The 16,631-nt window shown below is 41.7% G+C and overlaps 1 protein-coding gene across 7 annotated transcripts in view; it reads left to right on the top strand.

Annotated features, from left to right (window-relative positions):
• Positions 1 to 10,961, top strand: part of LIN54 (lin-54 DREAM MuvB core complex component) — a 38,711-nt gene extending 27,750 nt beyond the window's left edge. For all 7 annotated transcript variants that reach the window (XM_058193022.1, XM_058193021.1, XM_058193020.1 and 4 more), the window contains 5 exons: positions 314 to 385; positions 4,350 to 4,452; positions 5,283 to 5,420; positions 6,728 to 6,930; positions 7,490 to 10,961. In XM_058193022.1, the coding sequence (XP_058049005.1) occupies positions 314 to 385; positions 4,350 to 4,452; positions 5,283 to 5,420; positions 6,728 to 6,930; positions 7,490 to 7,691 (718 nt within the window). In that variant the 3' untranslated portion in view covers positions 7,692 to 10,961. The remainder of the gene's footprint in view (positions 1 to 313; positions 386 to 4,349; positions 4,453 to 5,282; positions 5,421 to 6,727; positions 6,931 to 7,489) is intronic.
• Positions 10,962 to 16,631: the final 5,670 nt, after the last annotated feature.

Here is a 16,631-nt window from a genome sequence, read left to right as displayed (position 1 = left end):
CTGCAGCCTTGGGTGGGGGGCACAGAGGACCACAAAACCATAGGGTGGGCTAGCCCCATGAGAACCTCTTCCTTGCCTGTAATAACCAGGATTAAATGGCCATTTTGGGATTATTACCCTTTGGAAGTTTATAATGTCATTATTCTGTAATTTATGTTTTTAATCCTAACTTAATGTTAATGTTAATCTTTCTACATCTTATTGATCGATTAGATTATATTGTACACTGCCCAGAGGCCCATTTGAGGCAGATTGATGGTTTAGAAACATGAAATGTAAATAAATAAAATGATACTGAAATCTTATCTTCCAGAATAATCTCGTCTGAATCTGCAAATCGTCCAAGAAAACCCTGCAATTGTACAAAATCACTGTGTCTTAAGCTGTGAGTATTATACACATAGCCTCTTTTGGATGTTTAAAAACCCACTTTGCTGTATATTAGAAGAAAACCCGGAAGAACAAAAGCCACATTTCCCCCAGGGGTTCCACTTTAAAAATTATTCTGTAAAAATCTACTGAAATGGTACTGTCCATTTGCATGATTAGAACAGGTCTCTGTGCAGTGATCTATAGCTGACTTAGGGGCAGACCAACAGTGAACCTGGGCTTGCAGAAAAAGGAATACAAGCAGCATTTCTTTTTTTTTCTGAGAAATCCACTGGTTATTCTCAGGATGAATTCATGGCTCCTAAACTGAAGGGACCCTACCTTTTCCTTTAGGAGCAGTCCATGCTAGTTTATTTTCTTATTTTTGTACCGATTTAATCACTGTTCTAAGGCTAATCACTCACCTAAGTGACTCCGGCTCGTCATCGACAGTAGCTCGGGAGTTCATGGCCTCCATGACGGCCCTGGACCTGACTCAAGTAGTGGATGGCCCTACTCACATCGGGGGAGGCACACTGGACCTGATTTTCATCTCTGGTCAGTGGTCGAGGGATCTGGACTTGAGAGATATAGTCACAGAACCTTTGTCATGGTCAGATCACTCTCTCTTTCGCCTGGACTTTCTGACCGCTACCCAACACCGCAGGGAGACGGAACCACTACGTTGGTACCGTCCCAGGCGCCTGATGGACCCAGAGAGGTTTCGGACGGAGCTTGGGCCATTCCCTGAGGGTCTGGCTCACGGCACGGCAGAGGAACTAGCCGCAGCCTGGGAACGGGCTGCGGCTGGGGCTTTAGACCGTGTCGTGCCTCTGCGGCCTCTGACCCGGCGCAGATCCCAACCGGCTCCTTGGTTCTCCGAGGAGCTGAGGGGGATGAAACGCCGGAGAAGACGCCTAGAGAGTTCTTGGAGGTCCAGCCGTTCAGAGGCTGATCGGACACTAGTTAGATCCTATACTAGGACCTACCTAGTGGGACTGAGGAAGCGGCGTTGCTACGCCTCCTCCCTCATTGCGTCGGCAGATAACCGCCCAGCTGCCCTGTTTCGGGTGACCCACTCCGTCCTTCACCAGGGGGAGCGGGATGACCCGTTGCAGGGACGTGCTGAGGAGTTTAACGGTTATTTATACGATAAAATCGTTCAACCGGGACGGTCTGGACCAAAATTGTGGCGATTCGGACGGGCGTCTGAGGCGGTCTTGGTGATATTGTCTGGGATGAGTTTGACCCTGTGGCTCCGAGGACATGGACAGGTTGCTGGGTAGATTGAATGCCACCACGTGTTTACTGGACCCGTGCCCCTCCTGGCTGGTGCTGGCCACTCAGGAGGTGACACGAGGCTGGCTCCAGGGATTACGAGCGCTTCTTTGTTGGAGGAGTCTTTCCGGCCGCCTTGAAAGAGGCGGTGGTGAGGCCCTCCTCAAGAAGCCTTCCTGACCCGCTGTTTTAGATAATTATCGTCCGGTCTCCAACCCGCCGCGAAGGTTGTAGAAATATGGTGGCATATCAGTTTCCCCTGCACCTGGAGGAAACTGTCTATCTAGACCCGTTCCAGTCTGGCTTCCGGCCCGGTTACAGCACTGAGACGGCTTTGGTCGCGTTGGTGGATGATCTCTGGAGGGCCAGGGATAGGGGTTATTCCTCTGCCCTGGTCCTATTAGACCTCTCAGCGGCTTTCGATACCATCGACCATGGTATCCTGCTGCGCCGGTTGGAGGATTGGGAGTGAGAGGCACCGTTTATCGGTGGTCCCCCCCCTCTCTCTCCGCCCGGTCGCAGACGGTGTTGACGGGGGGGCAGAGGCCGACCCCGCGGCGCCTCACTTGTGGGGTGCCGCAGGGGTCGATTCTCTCGCCCCTTCTGTTCAACATCTATATGAAGCCGCTGGGTGAGATCATCAGTGGCTTCGGTGTGAGGTACCAGCTGTACGCTGATGATACCCAGCTGTACTTTTCACACGGGCCACCCCAATGAAGCTATCAAGTGCTGTCCCGGTGTTTGGAAGCCGTCGGGGCGTGGATGGGGAGAAACAGGCTCAAGCTCAATCCCTCCAAGACGGAGTGGCTGTGGATGCCGGCATCCCGGTACAGTCAGCTGAGTCCACGGCTGACTGTTGGGAGCGAGTCATTGGCCCGATGGAGAGGGTGCGCTTCTTGGGCGTCCTCCTGGATGAGCGGCTGTCTTTTGAAGATCACCTGACGGCCGTCTCCAGGAGAGCTTTCCACCAGGTTCGCCTGGTTCGCCAGTTGCGCCCCTTTCTAGACCGGGATGCCTTGTGCACAGTCACTCACGCCCTTGTGACATCTCGTCTGGATTACTGCAATGCTCTCTACATGGGGCTCCCCTTGAGGGGCATCCGGAGGCTTCAGTTAGTCCAGAATGCAGCTGCGCGGGTGATAGAGGGGGCCCCTCGTGGCTCCCGTGTGACACCTATCCTGCGCAGGCTGCACTGGCTACCTGTGGCCTTCCGGGTGCGCTTCAAGGTGTTGGTGAACGTCTTCAAAGCGCTCCATGGCATAGGGCCGGGCTATTTACGGGACCGCCTGCTGCTACCGAATACCTCTCACCGACCCGTGCGCTCTCACAGAGAGGGACTCCTCAGGGTGCCGTCGGCGCGACAGTGTCGTCTGGCGACGCCCAGGAGAAGGGCCTTCTCTGTGGGGGCTCCCGCCCTCTGGAACGAACTCCCCCCAGGACTCCGTCAACTTCCGGACCTCCGAACCTTTCGTCGCGAGCTCAAAACCCACTTATTCATCTGCGCTGGACTGAGTTAGTTTTAAATTTATGGGTTTTTAATGGGTTTTTATCCTAAATTTTTAATCTTGGCCAATTTAATAAGTTTTTTAATTGTATTTTAATCGTATTTATATTGTATTATTGTGTATTTTTTTACCTGGCTGTGAACCGCCCTGAGTCCTTCGGGAGAAGGGCGGTATAAAAATTTAAATAATAAATAAATAAAATAAATAAATAACAAAATGTTACAAACAATAATTAAGATAGAGGAGATTACATCATCTCTCCAAATGGGCACACATTGATCATTCCAGTCTAAGTGCCTGTGGAAGGTTTTTAATGCTTTACAAAAGCCTAGCAAGATTGGAGCCAATTGAATCAGGAGGGGGGGTGGGCAGAAGCAGGCCATTTGAGCTCCATGTGAGATGAATGTCCAAAGCCTTTTCTTTAGAGGCAGCCCTTGTTTCTGGTTTTTAATTTATTTGTTCCCGTAGAAGGGCCTTTTATGGCTCGTATCATCTGTCAGCCCTGGATGCCCTCTTTTTCTTTGGATCTTCAGGGCTGCCACATTTGGTACTGTGGGAAATTGGGAGGGGGGGAATTGCATGGAGTTGTGGAGATATCTAGCCATAACAACATTCTTTTCTCTGGGAGTCAAGGACATTCAGCCTGCACCTGGAGTAGCATAACTGGGAGGCATCTCCAGTTGGGACAGTGCATTGATTGGACCAATTGATGGACATGTGGGTGCAGGGGAAGGGACTTTGACTTTCTTTTGAGTGGGGAAAACCCGGAAGCTTTCAGATTCGGGTTCCAATATGACATCTCTAATAAAGTGGAACTTTGAGGAATTTCTAGCCTCAGAGTCTTCTTTCATTGGGGGTGTTACATGGAACCCTGACATCATGTTGAGAATTCCTGCTAAGCCCAAGGTTAGCATGCTCACACTCACGAATAAAGGAACCAGTGTGTGTTCACACACACACACACACACACACACACACACACACAGATGCACACACACACGTATTTGCATAGGTTTGGACAGATGTTTCAGGTAAAAGTCCAGCAGGTTGCAACCCTCCATGTCCAGAAATTTCTCCCAACACTTAAGGGATTCTGTGTGGTTGGATGCAGAAGAGGAGGAAGGAAAGAGGAAGGAGTCAGAAACTCTGCACTGAATTGGTCAAGTATCGTTACAGATTTTTTTTTTTTTTTTACAGATACTGCGATTGCTTTGCAAATGGAGAGTTCTGTAACAATTGCAACTGTACAAATTGCTATAACAACCTGGACCATGAAAACGATAGGCAAAAAGCAATCAAGGTAAGATTTTAAAAAAAAAAATAACAATCCTGTATCATTTTGGGGAAATACATTTCCCAAGTTCACAGTAGCCATGAATTTCTTCCTGAACAGTCAGTTGAAACCAGGGGTGAAATGTAAAATTTATTACTACCGGTTCTGTGGGCATGGCTTGGTTTAATGTGATGGGGTGGGCGTGGCCAACTTTTTAAAAAAAACTTTTAAAAACATTTTTTCTACAATCTCTTCGATTGAAGAGGTTGTAAAACAATGCTTTTAAAAGCCTGTGATGATCAGGCAACTCAGCTGGGATCGCCAGAGGAAAAAATGCTTTGAAAGGGTTCTGACGATCCCAGCTGAGTTGCCTGATCGCCAGAACCTTTTAAAAGCTTTTTTTTTACAGCCTCTTCAGCTGAAGAGCTTGTAGAAAAAATGCTTTGAAAAGGCTCTGACAATCCCAGCTGAGCCGCACGATCATCAGAGGCTTTTTTTTTAACTTTTAAAAACATTTTTTCAGCCGAAGAAAAAATGCTTTTAAAAGTAAAAAAAACCTCTGATGATTGTGCGGCTCAGCTGGGCATGTGGGGCAAAGGGGAGGCAAGGATTTTTGCTACCGGTTCTCCGAACCACCCGCTGCCATCGCTACTGAATCAGGCGATCCGGTCTGAACCGGGAGCATTTCACCCCGGTTGAAACCACAGCTGTTGTCTTTACTACATTAGATGGATGTTTTTGCCAACTTTTCCTGCACAGGACAGAAGTTGAATCTCTTAATATTTTGGGTTTTTTGTAATGGATTTCTTTCTCTTTCTCTCTTCTCCTCTCGTCCCTCTTTACATTTACCTTGTTAGGCCTGCCTGGACAGAAATCCTGAAGCCTTTAAACCTAAAATAGGGAAGGGAAAGGAAGGCGAGTCGGACAGGCGACACAGCAAAGGTTGTAACTGCAAAAGGTCTGGGTGCCTCAAAAATTATTGCGAGTGCTATGAGGTAAAGAGGAGCTTTATGTGGTGCTTTCTTTGTTTAGTCTTGTGAAATCTAATATTTCAAAAATCTAACCATTTAGTTCTAATTTATGTGGGATATTAATACTTTACACCTCTTAAAAACCCAGAGTTAAGTTCAGTCCACCAAAAAACCTAGTTAATAAAGATACCTTCAGTTCTTCTAAAAAATTCCGAATGTTGATTGATCTTAATGGAGGCAATCCCAACGCCTCACTTCTATAAAGGCCTTCCACCATTCTCTCCCTATTTAGTCATCTTTCTGTTTATTTGATAGTGACTGTTTTTCAGGGTTTTCCAGCTTCTATTTTGATAACGTTTTGTGAAATTACTTTAATAAATATCATTTGTACAAAAGAAGCTTCATAATTCTAAGTCTCTGAGAGAAGTAAAAACTACCCCCTTTTTAAAATGACCCCTATATTCTAGTCCAGAAATGATGGGAAAGTCTTTCATAGAAGGTAGGGTAATATTTCAGAGTGGTAAGGTTTTTCAGGAGCAATAAAATTGATTTAATTCAATTTTATTTCTTCTTGTCCATACCAAATTAGTAAGTTTTTTATTGATCTATTAGTATTAACTTTCTAAACTATTTATCAAAATGCTTTTAACTATAATTTTTTAACAATGCTAGCCACATCTTTAATTATAAAAAAGGTTCAAGAACAATCAACAAAGCTATACCACAATCATACAGTTTCAAAAATTCATTAAAGATGAAAGTGTTTCCCTGCCAGAAATGAGACAGAAATTGAAAATCTGTATTATTTTTGAGGTGGCAATTGGGTGTTATTTATTTTAAAGCATATTTAAAATAAATCATTCATCTTAATTTGAGCTTCAGAAGAATGCACAACTTAAAGACTGTTTTGTAATAAAATAATCAGCAAAACTAAATAAGAGCAATAGCAGACTAAAATAATATCTAAATGGAGAATTTGTCTTCGGTTAAGGAGATTGAGATGTACAGTGGGCGCCAGATAGAGCTGCGCAGAGGACAAGAGTCATTGACCTTCTCTAGGTCAGAAAATCTACTTTATACTTGCATAAAGTATATCCCCAACGTAAGAACATCTTCGTGTACAGAGTTGGATTGAAAGAAAGGGTCATTGTGACAATATTTGTGTTATCATGGATTTGCCAGTAATTTGCCCTCTGAGGTTACACTGAAAGGGGAAGCTCCAAATGTAATACATTTGTACCTGGCAGCTCTTTTATTCTGTATGTTGCATGCAGCTCTGTAAAACCCAGTGAAAGTGCGTTTGGTTGACTTTTGATTTCTCCCCCTTGTAGGCAAAGATCATGTGCTCTTCAATTTGCAAATGTATTGGCTGCAAGAATTTTGAAGAAAGCCCAGAACGGAAAACGCTGATGCACTTGGCCGATGCTGCTGAAGTGCGAGTCCAGCAGCAAACAGCCGCCAAGACAAAATTGTCTTCGCAGATTTCAGATCTTTTAACCAGGCCAGCCCCAGTGCTGACAAGCGGAGGGGGAAGGTGTGTTCGCTTCCGGTTTGTTAGTTTTGTACCATTTCTTGCACGCAAATTAGATTTTGAGAGGAGGACAGCCCCTCCACGTGCCCAAGTGTTTTCTTCCTCTCTTCCCCTTGCTAGCTGCTAAACTCTATTTGTTTTCCCTCATGGCTTCTGCTATTACTGATCATGAGAGTGAAATACAGTGCATAGATGAAGGGGTGCTGGTTTTATGATTTGCCTCGTCGTAGATTTAAAGGTCCAGTACCTTTAAACCCAAAGAAAGAGTTGTAGACTTGATTCATTAAAATCTATAGAAGGCTGAATGCATGGAGGAAAGAGAAAAGGAAGATGAAAGAGAAAAGCAAGTGAAATATAAGAGGAAAGAAAAGGAAGCAAGGAAGAGAAGGAAAGAGAAAAGAAAGAGAAATATAATTCAAATACATTAGCACCGTTCAGAACCTAAATCTTCCTCTTGTTGTTTGTGAATAGCTCAGTGTATCAGTTAACCAAAAGTGCAGTTGTTACAGCTGCATTGCATGGAAACAGCTCATGCTTCTATTTTTTTTTCTTCCCTTTCCAGGTTGCCCTTCACGTTTGTAACAAAAGAGGTTGCTGATGCGACATGTGACTGTTTACTTGCACAGGCTGAACAGGCCGAGAAAGCAGGAAAATCAAAAGCAGCAGCGGAACGGATGATTCTAGAGGAATTTGGACGTTGTCTAATGAGAATCATTAACTCGGCAGGAAAGTCCAAAAGTGATCCTTGTGCCATGAACTGCTGATTCTTTTTTTTTTTAAAAAAAACGGGCTTTGCTCAGACTGGGACACTAAAAGGCACACGGACACTTTCCTGGTTCACAGCAGCATTCTTTGTTTGTTCACCAGTGCTGTGAAGTTTCCATTGGTGTATGTTAATATAGGAACTTTGCAATGAGGCTTTTACCCTTTTAACTTAACTTTCTTTTGCTTCACAGATACAAGATGAGTTTTATCCTCAACCTCTAAACAACACGGGACAGCGAGTGCAAAGTTTAGATGGTTTCCTTCCCTTTGTTCTCTTTAAAAGGGTATTCTAGAAGCAATTCTTTAAATTATTATTATTTGCAATTGATACAGTTGACTTTTGTATTTAGAAGAAGAAAGAAACGAGTCAGTCTATCAGGAGCAAATAAGTTTTTGTGCAAAACTAATTGAAATGTCTGGATATTCTTATAAGAACAATATCGGTATGCTGGATAGATTTTTTTCTCCAGCCATTTCAATCAGCATCACAGCACAGATTATATTTGCAAAAAAATATAGGCAGTGGTACATCTGTGGGTGAGTTAATGCTGACTGGAAATTATTAAAAAATAAATATCTGCTGAAAAACAGCTTTAAAAAATGCAAATTTAAAAGTTACCTTGTTGACCACAATCTAATTTCAGTGACAGTGCCTTGTCTGTTAATCTTAAAATATTAACACCCTAGCAGTAATAGCTGCAGATATATAACATTGATAGAAAAAAAAATCAAGGTCATAATTGATATCTTAATCATTTTGGTATGTTTTTAAAAATACATCACTGTAAAATATATATATTCCAAATTTTAATAAGACATTTTCACGTCTGCCTTTCAAGGGGCTCGACATTTTATTTGACAAATGTCAGTGTAATTAGATTTTTAACATTTCTACTATATGCCCTATGACAAAATGAGGACAAACATGTCTCTTGTTTGTTTAGAACATAACTATCCGGTCAATTATTGAGTTTCCCAGTTTCTCCTTCAAATACTACAGTAGACTAATAAAAAAGATCTTAATTAATTTAATCTTAATTTATATTTGTAGTCTCTAAGCTTTATTCATACTCAATGGCAGGAATAGGTGGAAATAAATTGATGATCATGCCCACATTTGTTAGTGGAAGCAATACTGGGGATATTTCTAAACTAAGGAACACTTGGTAATATTTCTCCTTTAATTATAAAGGGGTAACCAAGATAATCCTTAGACTTCCCAAATCTGGGTTGCTTCCCAAAGTCTAGACTTCAATTCACAAAATTCCCCATCCCTGAGGATTCCAGAAGCTCATTATGTCTGGAAGTGCTAAAATTAGAGGCTATGTTCAGTTGTGTAAAATGGCCCGATGTTCTTACTATACTGTCTTGAGTTTCCAGAAGAAGCAATTCTTTGGGGTCTCTTGTGTTTCTCACATCTTTTTGCCTCCATTCCAGATTACACACGGTGAAATTGCTTTTGAAAAGAGATTTTTAAATGGAAAGGGAAGAAGTCAGTACGTTTCCTAATACGGTCCTCGTCCATTGTCAGTGAATTGCTTAGACATAGCTCATTTACTGCCTTTATAAGAATTGCATGAATTTTGTTTTAAATTGCGCATGGCACAGTGTGGAGGGTGCATCTTTTGAAGGCTGAGGTGTCTTTTTTTTTAAAAAAAAAATCTGTATGATTTACAGAGTTCAGTAGCATGAACAAGTTGGCCACTCTGTAATGATGATAGACTTTGTGCTCCCTTATGTCCGTGAGCCTTCATGCATCGACTTCTGCCTGTCGGGTTATGGTTGAAGTGGATAAGATGGTTGAAGAAGGTAAGACAGTGGAAGTCTCTAGAGCCACATCTGCTTCTGCAGAAAATTGGATCCATCGTATGAAAATGCACATTTCAGCTGGAGAGGGAGGGGAAGGTATTACTGAGGGGGTGAAACTTTTTTTCTTCAGCCAAGGGCAAGCATTAGTCCCAGTAAGTATTCAGCCGAGATGTTCTTTTTAGCAGTGTTCAAACCAATTTCAAGCTGTGTGCATTCTTTTTGTTATTCAGTCGGCTTAGTTTATATTTTAAAAGTATATTTTAGAAGCATAGGACAAAAACCTAAAAGATTTCCTTGGGAAAGAGAAAAAAGAGTGGAATAACATTATTTGAATGGAACCGCTTAGGGGGAAAGAGAACCTTTGCGATAAAAACAAACAAACTATTAAAATGTGAAACACAACTGCATGGTTCTGTAGTGAAGAAATTGTTCGATGAGTTTACGAATATCTAAGTTCCATGTTTGAATTAGCAAGCACCTGCTAGATAATGTAGCCTGCTCTGTAATTATAGTGCTGCATTTTTTTTTTCTCAAAATGGATGTTTTCTCCATATAATTGTGGGTGTGTGTATAGATATATGTACACGCAAACCCACGTTCTATTGTATTACAATATGTATGTACATAGCAAACTTGCTTAAATTACATACAACCCTGAAAGGGAAGCTGTTTATTTCAATATAATTATTTTACAAATAGAATTATTTTTGGGCGGGCAAGAGTTTGTTAATTTTCTGAGTAGATGAAGACTTGCCTTTTTACTAATTTCATAAATCTCCATACAATAAGATTTGTATAAATGTAAACTAGTGTGAGTAAAGCTCGATCAAGTTATTTTTCAAACATGCGTTGCTTTGTCTAGAATTGCATTCGTTTTATGTTGTACATATTCTGTGTCTTATTTTAACTTGCACCTTTTTTTTGTGATGTGTATTTATAAGTGTGCAGAAAACCTTCTGTGAAGTTTGGATTCTGGTTGTAGATTATGTATAATGGAATTGTGTGTAAAAGATTTGAAGAAGGTGCAATCAAAGAAAACTAGTTTTTTGTCTCAAAGAACAAGCTGCCTCTTCTACATAGCTTGGATCTTCTCCCCTTTGAGTTTTTCTTGATTGTTTGCATGAAAGTGCTCACAGGTTAGTAAAATATACCAAGATCTTGATAGCAGCTTATCAAAATTATGCCTGCGTTGTGATCCTCTCTTGTCAGCTGAGATTCTGCAGTGTTTCTTTCAAAGCCCTTATAACAATAATTAGGAGCTGCTTAGCCAGAATGCTTTTATATTGCATCCCCTTATTAGCAAATTTTGAGATGGGGGAGGGTATTTGGGAAAATTTTCTAGTTATGGTTTACATCCAAAAATAGATTAAAATTTATATTACTAGACCTATTAAAAGAATACACTTTTCTATATTGTAAAAACAAATGTCAGATAAAAAAATAAAATGTTTATACTATTATGTACAAACTGACAAATGTGTTTTTCTTTGCCTAACATCAGTAATATGAAGAAATTACAGTGGTACCGCGATACTCGTGCTTCATTGGTTCTGCAAGGCACACCGAGTTCTAAAAAAGATGAGTAGCAAACAAACCATGTGACTTATCACGTGACCCTTTGTTTCTCCTGGAAGGACTTCCCATTTGTCCCTTTTTCTATGGCAGCGACCTTCCCACCCCTAGCTGACTTCCTGTCCACCCTCTGCAGCTGTCCCCCAATTCCTTTTGCAGTGCGTTGAGTACCAAAGAAAGATGAGTACCGGGACAATGTTTTTATACGACAAAATGTGTCAGATGGCAAATTTGAGGAGTCCTAAAGCAGTCGAGTACCGAAGTACCACTGTACTAGATTTCATTAGCATAACCACCGTAACTTAATAGTTCATTTGTTCATTAATTTTTAAAATGTGTCATCTGAAACTTTTTTCGAAGTTAAACTTCTCATTTTTGCTTAAATGTTTTTCCTTATATAATTTGTTATGTCATTATTGATGCTGATGTTGACATGTAGCCTTTGCTTTCTCTCTCTTTTGGTCCTCTAAATTCCCTCTGTTAAAACACTTTCTCCTTTAAAATTTTGTGAAAACAAGGCATTCACTGGCTGTCCTTTTCTGTAATTGTTGAATAGTTAACAAAACCACACCAGGTTAGTGCTAGTTAGTAAAAACATACTTAGTTATAAAAGTCTAGACCAGGGGTCTCCAACCTTGGCAACTTTAAGACTTGTGGACTTCAACTCTTAAAGTTGTTAAGTCCACAAGTCTTAAAGTTGCCACGGTTGGAGACCCCTCTTCTAGATTACATTACAAGTTATTTAAAAGCGTATAGTTCATATCTGTAAATATTCAGCCCCAAGCCTTACTTATATGGGATGAAACAGCACAGCCTAACCAGACCACCTATCTATCACAACAAGGGTGAGGACTAGTCATAAAATGCAGTGTTTTAAAATGATCATTACATAAGATTCTTTCATCGTATCCTGAACAACCATTCAATAATTTGGGTGAATTATGCTTCCGCTGGGGCCACTAGAAATTATTACATTCACGCTTCACTAGTCTCAGAAGACAAAACCTCTAATGCTCTAATACAGGGGTCTCCAACTTTGGCAACTTTAAGACTTGTGGACTTCAACTCCCAGAATCCCTCAGCCAGCAAAGCTGGCTGAGGAATTCTGGGAGCTGAAGTCCACAAGTCTTAAAGTTGCCAAGGTTGGAGACCTCTGCTCTAATACCACAATTGAGCCTAAAATTTATGTTGCTAAGTGAGAAATTTGTTAAGTGAGCTTTGCCCCATTTTACGACTTTTCTTGCCACGTTTCTTAAATTGCTGCAATTGTTAAATTAGTATCATTTACTAAACCGTTGTTAAGTGAATCTGGCTTCCCCATTGACTTTGCTTGTCAAAAAGTCACAAAAGGGGATCACATGACCTCAGGACACTGCAACCGTCCTAAATATGAACCTGTTGTCAAGCATCTGAATGTAAATCACATGACCATTGAAGATCCCGCAATGGTCATCAGTGTGAAAAATGGTCCTAAGTCACTTTTTTCAATGCCGTTGTAACTTTGAGCGGTCACTAAGTTAAGGACTACCTGTACAATTTTTCCCTCCTTAAATTCTTACAATTGACACTCTTCAGGAACGACTCATTTTATCTTGAGATTAATTCTTGATAAGTGTCATTAAGAGAACCACAATCATGTAGCTAGTTGACATGACATCTCCAAAACGGTCTGTCAAATGAATAGTATTACAGAAATAGATCTCTCTACTGTTACGTCTGAGCGACCCAGACTTTAATTTTTGCCACTGATTTCTCTTAAGAAGAAAGAGAAGCTATGCCAGTATTTTTCAGGCTTGGCTGGTTGAAAACGTGTAGCCCTCAACTCCCAGAATTCCCTAGCCAGTCATGCTGAATATTACCATATTAAATTATGGTGTAGAAATCATCAAGAATATGTCATTCGTGTCACAAAAACTCCAGAAGCAAACACCTTCTATTATACAATCTGGCTCATTTATTTGCACATTTATCATAACATCAGAATCTTGGGTCACTCTAGTGGTGCTCCAATTCTGCAGTACGGCGTGAACAATTAATCTGCATCTTAATCTTGCAGTCTTGAACTGATCTCTGAATGCCGTTTAATGCTCTTTCCCTCCCACCCTTTTTTTTTTTTTTTTGTGCAAGCAGAACTCTACAGATTCTGCATTCATTTTGTCTATTAATCTACTACAACTTAAACATGCTTTTTAAAAACTGGTATAAAGGAATAAAAACTTACTGAATTTGTTGAAGAGAACATTTATTCGACTTACGGGATCCAAAACATGTCTCTTTTGCTAGACTTAATAGGATAGAAACAATAGCTTGTCTCTCTTGCTAGACTTAATGGGATAGAAACAGTCCTGCAAATAATTCAGCTTCGTGCTGAGTTTTACAGGGCTTTATAGCAGACAACCATTTCCTTGCATTTCCCTGAAGGATGTAAACATTAGAGGAAGCATATGAGGATTAGCGCTTTCCCCATTCAGTCTCAGAAACAACCAACAGACTACCTGTGGAAAACTACCTGTGGAAAAGCAGGCTGCTTAGAAAATTGCAGACACCTGTGTTGCTTTTCACCACTCCTATTTGAGCCTTTCCCCCCCCTGGTCGAATTGCCTATAAAACTGCAATTTTCAAACAAGTGGGAGACGTTGGATGCGCATTTTACAAGTTGGGCGGCCAGCAACAAACAGAAATCAGCCAAGCAGAAGACTTTTTAAATTTTATTTCAGAGACACTGACTGGTCCAGACGAAAAAGAAGGAACACAGCAAAGAAAGCACAACGTAGAAAGTGCAAGTGGTTTATATGTTGTTTGTAAAGAAGAAGAAGAAATCCCAGTGAGAGGAATTAAAGACAAATCAGTGTAAGAGAAAAAACATTGCTCTGACTTCCAATAGTAATATAGGAGTAAAATAGAATATAGAGAAAATGATTAGAAATAGAAATAGAACCGATGACATGTTTCGTTTTTACTTTGGTATCTTTTTAAAAAAAACAAAACATCTTCCCAACATTTATACAGACATACAAAAATTCAACTGCCCAGTGCTTTTAGGGACCTCTAAGTCTGGATCATTGAAATTGGGTAGTTAAAAAAGAACCCATGACACAGTCACATTGTACTGACCTAATACATTAAAGCCCTCCAAAATAGCTTAAGTAAACCAAAGCAGGAGTCTCCAACCTTGGTCCCTTTAAGACTTGTGGACTTCAACTCCCAGAGTTCCTCAGCCAGCTTTGCTGGGGACTCTGGGAGTTGAAGTCCACAAGTCTTAAAGAGACCAAGGCTGGAGACCCCTGAACCAAAGGACACAGTAGCCCAAGAAGAAAATGCAGGAGTTGCCTACAACATACTGTTGAGAATATTGCTCCCCTGCTTAACAATCTGGGTTCTCATTTTACCGACCTCAGAAGGATGGTAGGCTGAGTCAACCTTGAGCTGGACAGGATCGAACTACTGACAGTGGGAATGCAGAATTAGCCTGCAATATTGCATTCTAACCACTGCGCCTCTACATAACTGGATTATGTGAGACTTTAAGCCATGATATCCTCTGGTTCTGTGCTCTTATGAATCCATCCAACATGATCTGTAAAGTGGGGTTTATACTTTGTTGCATTCTCCACCAAATTTGCTTTAAACTGCATTGGGACCCAGCACATCTCGCATCATCGCAGTTCGAGCCTGACCGGCTCAAGGTTGACTCAGCCTTCCATCCTTCCAAGGTGGGTAAAATGAGGAGCCAGATCGTTGGGGGCAAGAGGCTGACTCTGTAAACAGCTTAGAGAGGGCCGTAAAGCACTGTGAAGCAGTGTATAAGTCTTAAGTGTTATTGCTATTGCCAAAAAGCTCCTCTCTCCGCTCGTCCCGCTGTCCCAGGTCCTGAACTTCTGAGCCAAAGAACTCCAAGCACATTGTTCACCTGCACTTCAGGATTCGTTTCCAAGACGTATAGAGGTCTCTCTCTCTCATTCTCTCTTTCTCATTCTTTTTTCTTTTCTCTTGCTTATTCTCTCTCTCACACACACACTCCTCTCTTTCAGACATACACAGGCGCTCAGCAATTATAATTATTTAATTATAATTAAATTATTAGTATAGAATCGTAGGGTTGGAATGGACCTTGGAGGTCTTCTAGACCAGGGGTAATCAACCTTTTTATACCTAACGCCCACTTTTGTATCTCTGTTAGTAGTAAAATTTTCTAACCACCCACCGGTTCCACAGTAATGTGCCGTGTATCTTCTGCACATGCCTCTCGCGCATTGTGGATTGGGTTGCCGGGGGGGGTGGCACCGGCTACCAGCTCTGCTTGTCTGTTACAGCTGGGTGGTGTGGGGGGGAGATGCATGAGCTATTCTGGGATGAGGCTCTTTTGTTTGCCATCGCACTATTTCACTTACGTAACGTGAACTAAACTTATGCACGGGCGATACAAATAGTATATTTTCAGAAATTTAAATTGTCATGGGGAATTTTATGAAAACCTAATGAAAATGTTTTTAAATAATGCTATGAAATTTTTTTAAAAAGTCAATTAAATTAAAAAAAAAAGGAAAGTGCTTCAGTATCGGACAAAACCCCTACCGTCCACCATGAAAGCTGGAACGCCCACTAGTGGGTGGTAGGGACCAGGTTGACTACCACTGTTCTAGACCATCCCTGGACTAGACACTCGACACCCCAGTTTCCAGGTTGTAAAGAGGTCTCTCTCTCTCTCGTTCTCTTTCATTCTCTCTATCTCATATTCTCTCTCTCCTGTTCTCGTGAGAATTATATCCATTTCCAATGTCCCACCCAGAGATAGAAAAATAATCAGTCCTGCTTTCTAAAGGTGCCATCTCACACTGTCTCTCGTATTTGTCCCTCTACAACATTTTAACAGCATTGGTGCTTTAAGATGCTTGGACTTCAGCTCCCAGAATTCCCCAGACAGCCATGCCCATTCCCCAGTTCCCCCATGCTGGCTGAGGAATTCTGGGAGCTGAAGTCCCCACATTTCAAAGTTGCCAAGTTTCCCATTTTGTTTGGTCTATAATGTAGTGTGAAGCACCAAAGTTGAGTTTTTGGGACTTTACAACACTCCACATCATCAACCACAGCCCATGGCTGCCTCTGGCAGATCTTGGCTGGCAGGTTGGTTGGTTGGTAAAGCTGAAAGGAGCCAAGTTAGGGATAGGGCTTGGCTTAGAAGAACACCAGGCCGTTCCAAGAATCGTTGCATAGCTTGGGAAGTCGAAGCGAAGAAGATGGCAGTAGCTTCCATATCCTTGTCAAGAACATTAAATGGATGTGCACTCGGCCATAATAGAGGACAAGTGGAAGAAGTCTCTCCTTTTAACGGCCATTCCTTGACTGGTCTAGGTGGTCACTTGGCTAGGTGGCTCAGTGGCTTAAGACACTGAGCTTGTCGTTCAGAAAAGTCAGCGGTTCAAATCCCTAGTATATGTCTCCTGCATAAGCAGGGGGTTGGACTAGATGACCTCCAAGATCCCTTCCAACTCTGTTACTGTTATCTGTTCAATATTGGGTCAACCAAAGCCTTCTCTTCAGAGATCCTGCCTGTCCTT

The sequence above is a fragment of the Ahaetulla prasina genome, chromosome 8 (assembly GCF_028640845.1).
Source record: "Ahaetulla prasina isolate Xishuangbanna chromosome 8, ASM2864084v1, whole genome shotgun sequence".
Taxonomy (NCBI): domain Eukaryota; kingdom Metazoa; phylum Chordata; class Lepidosauria; order Squamata; family Colubridae; genus Ahaetulla; species Ahaetulla prasina.
The sequence above is the reverse complement of the archived record's forward strand: the minus strand, read 5'-3'. Positions and strand labels throughout refer to the sequence as shown.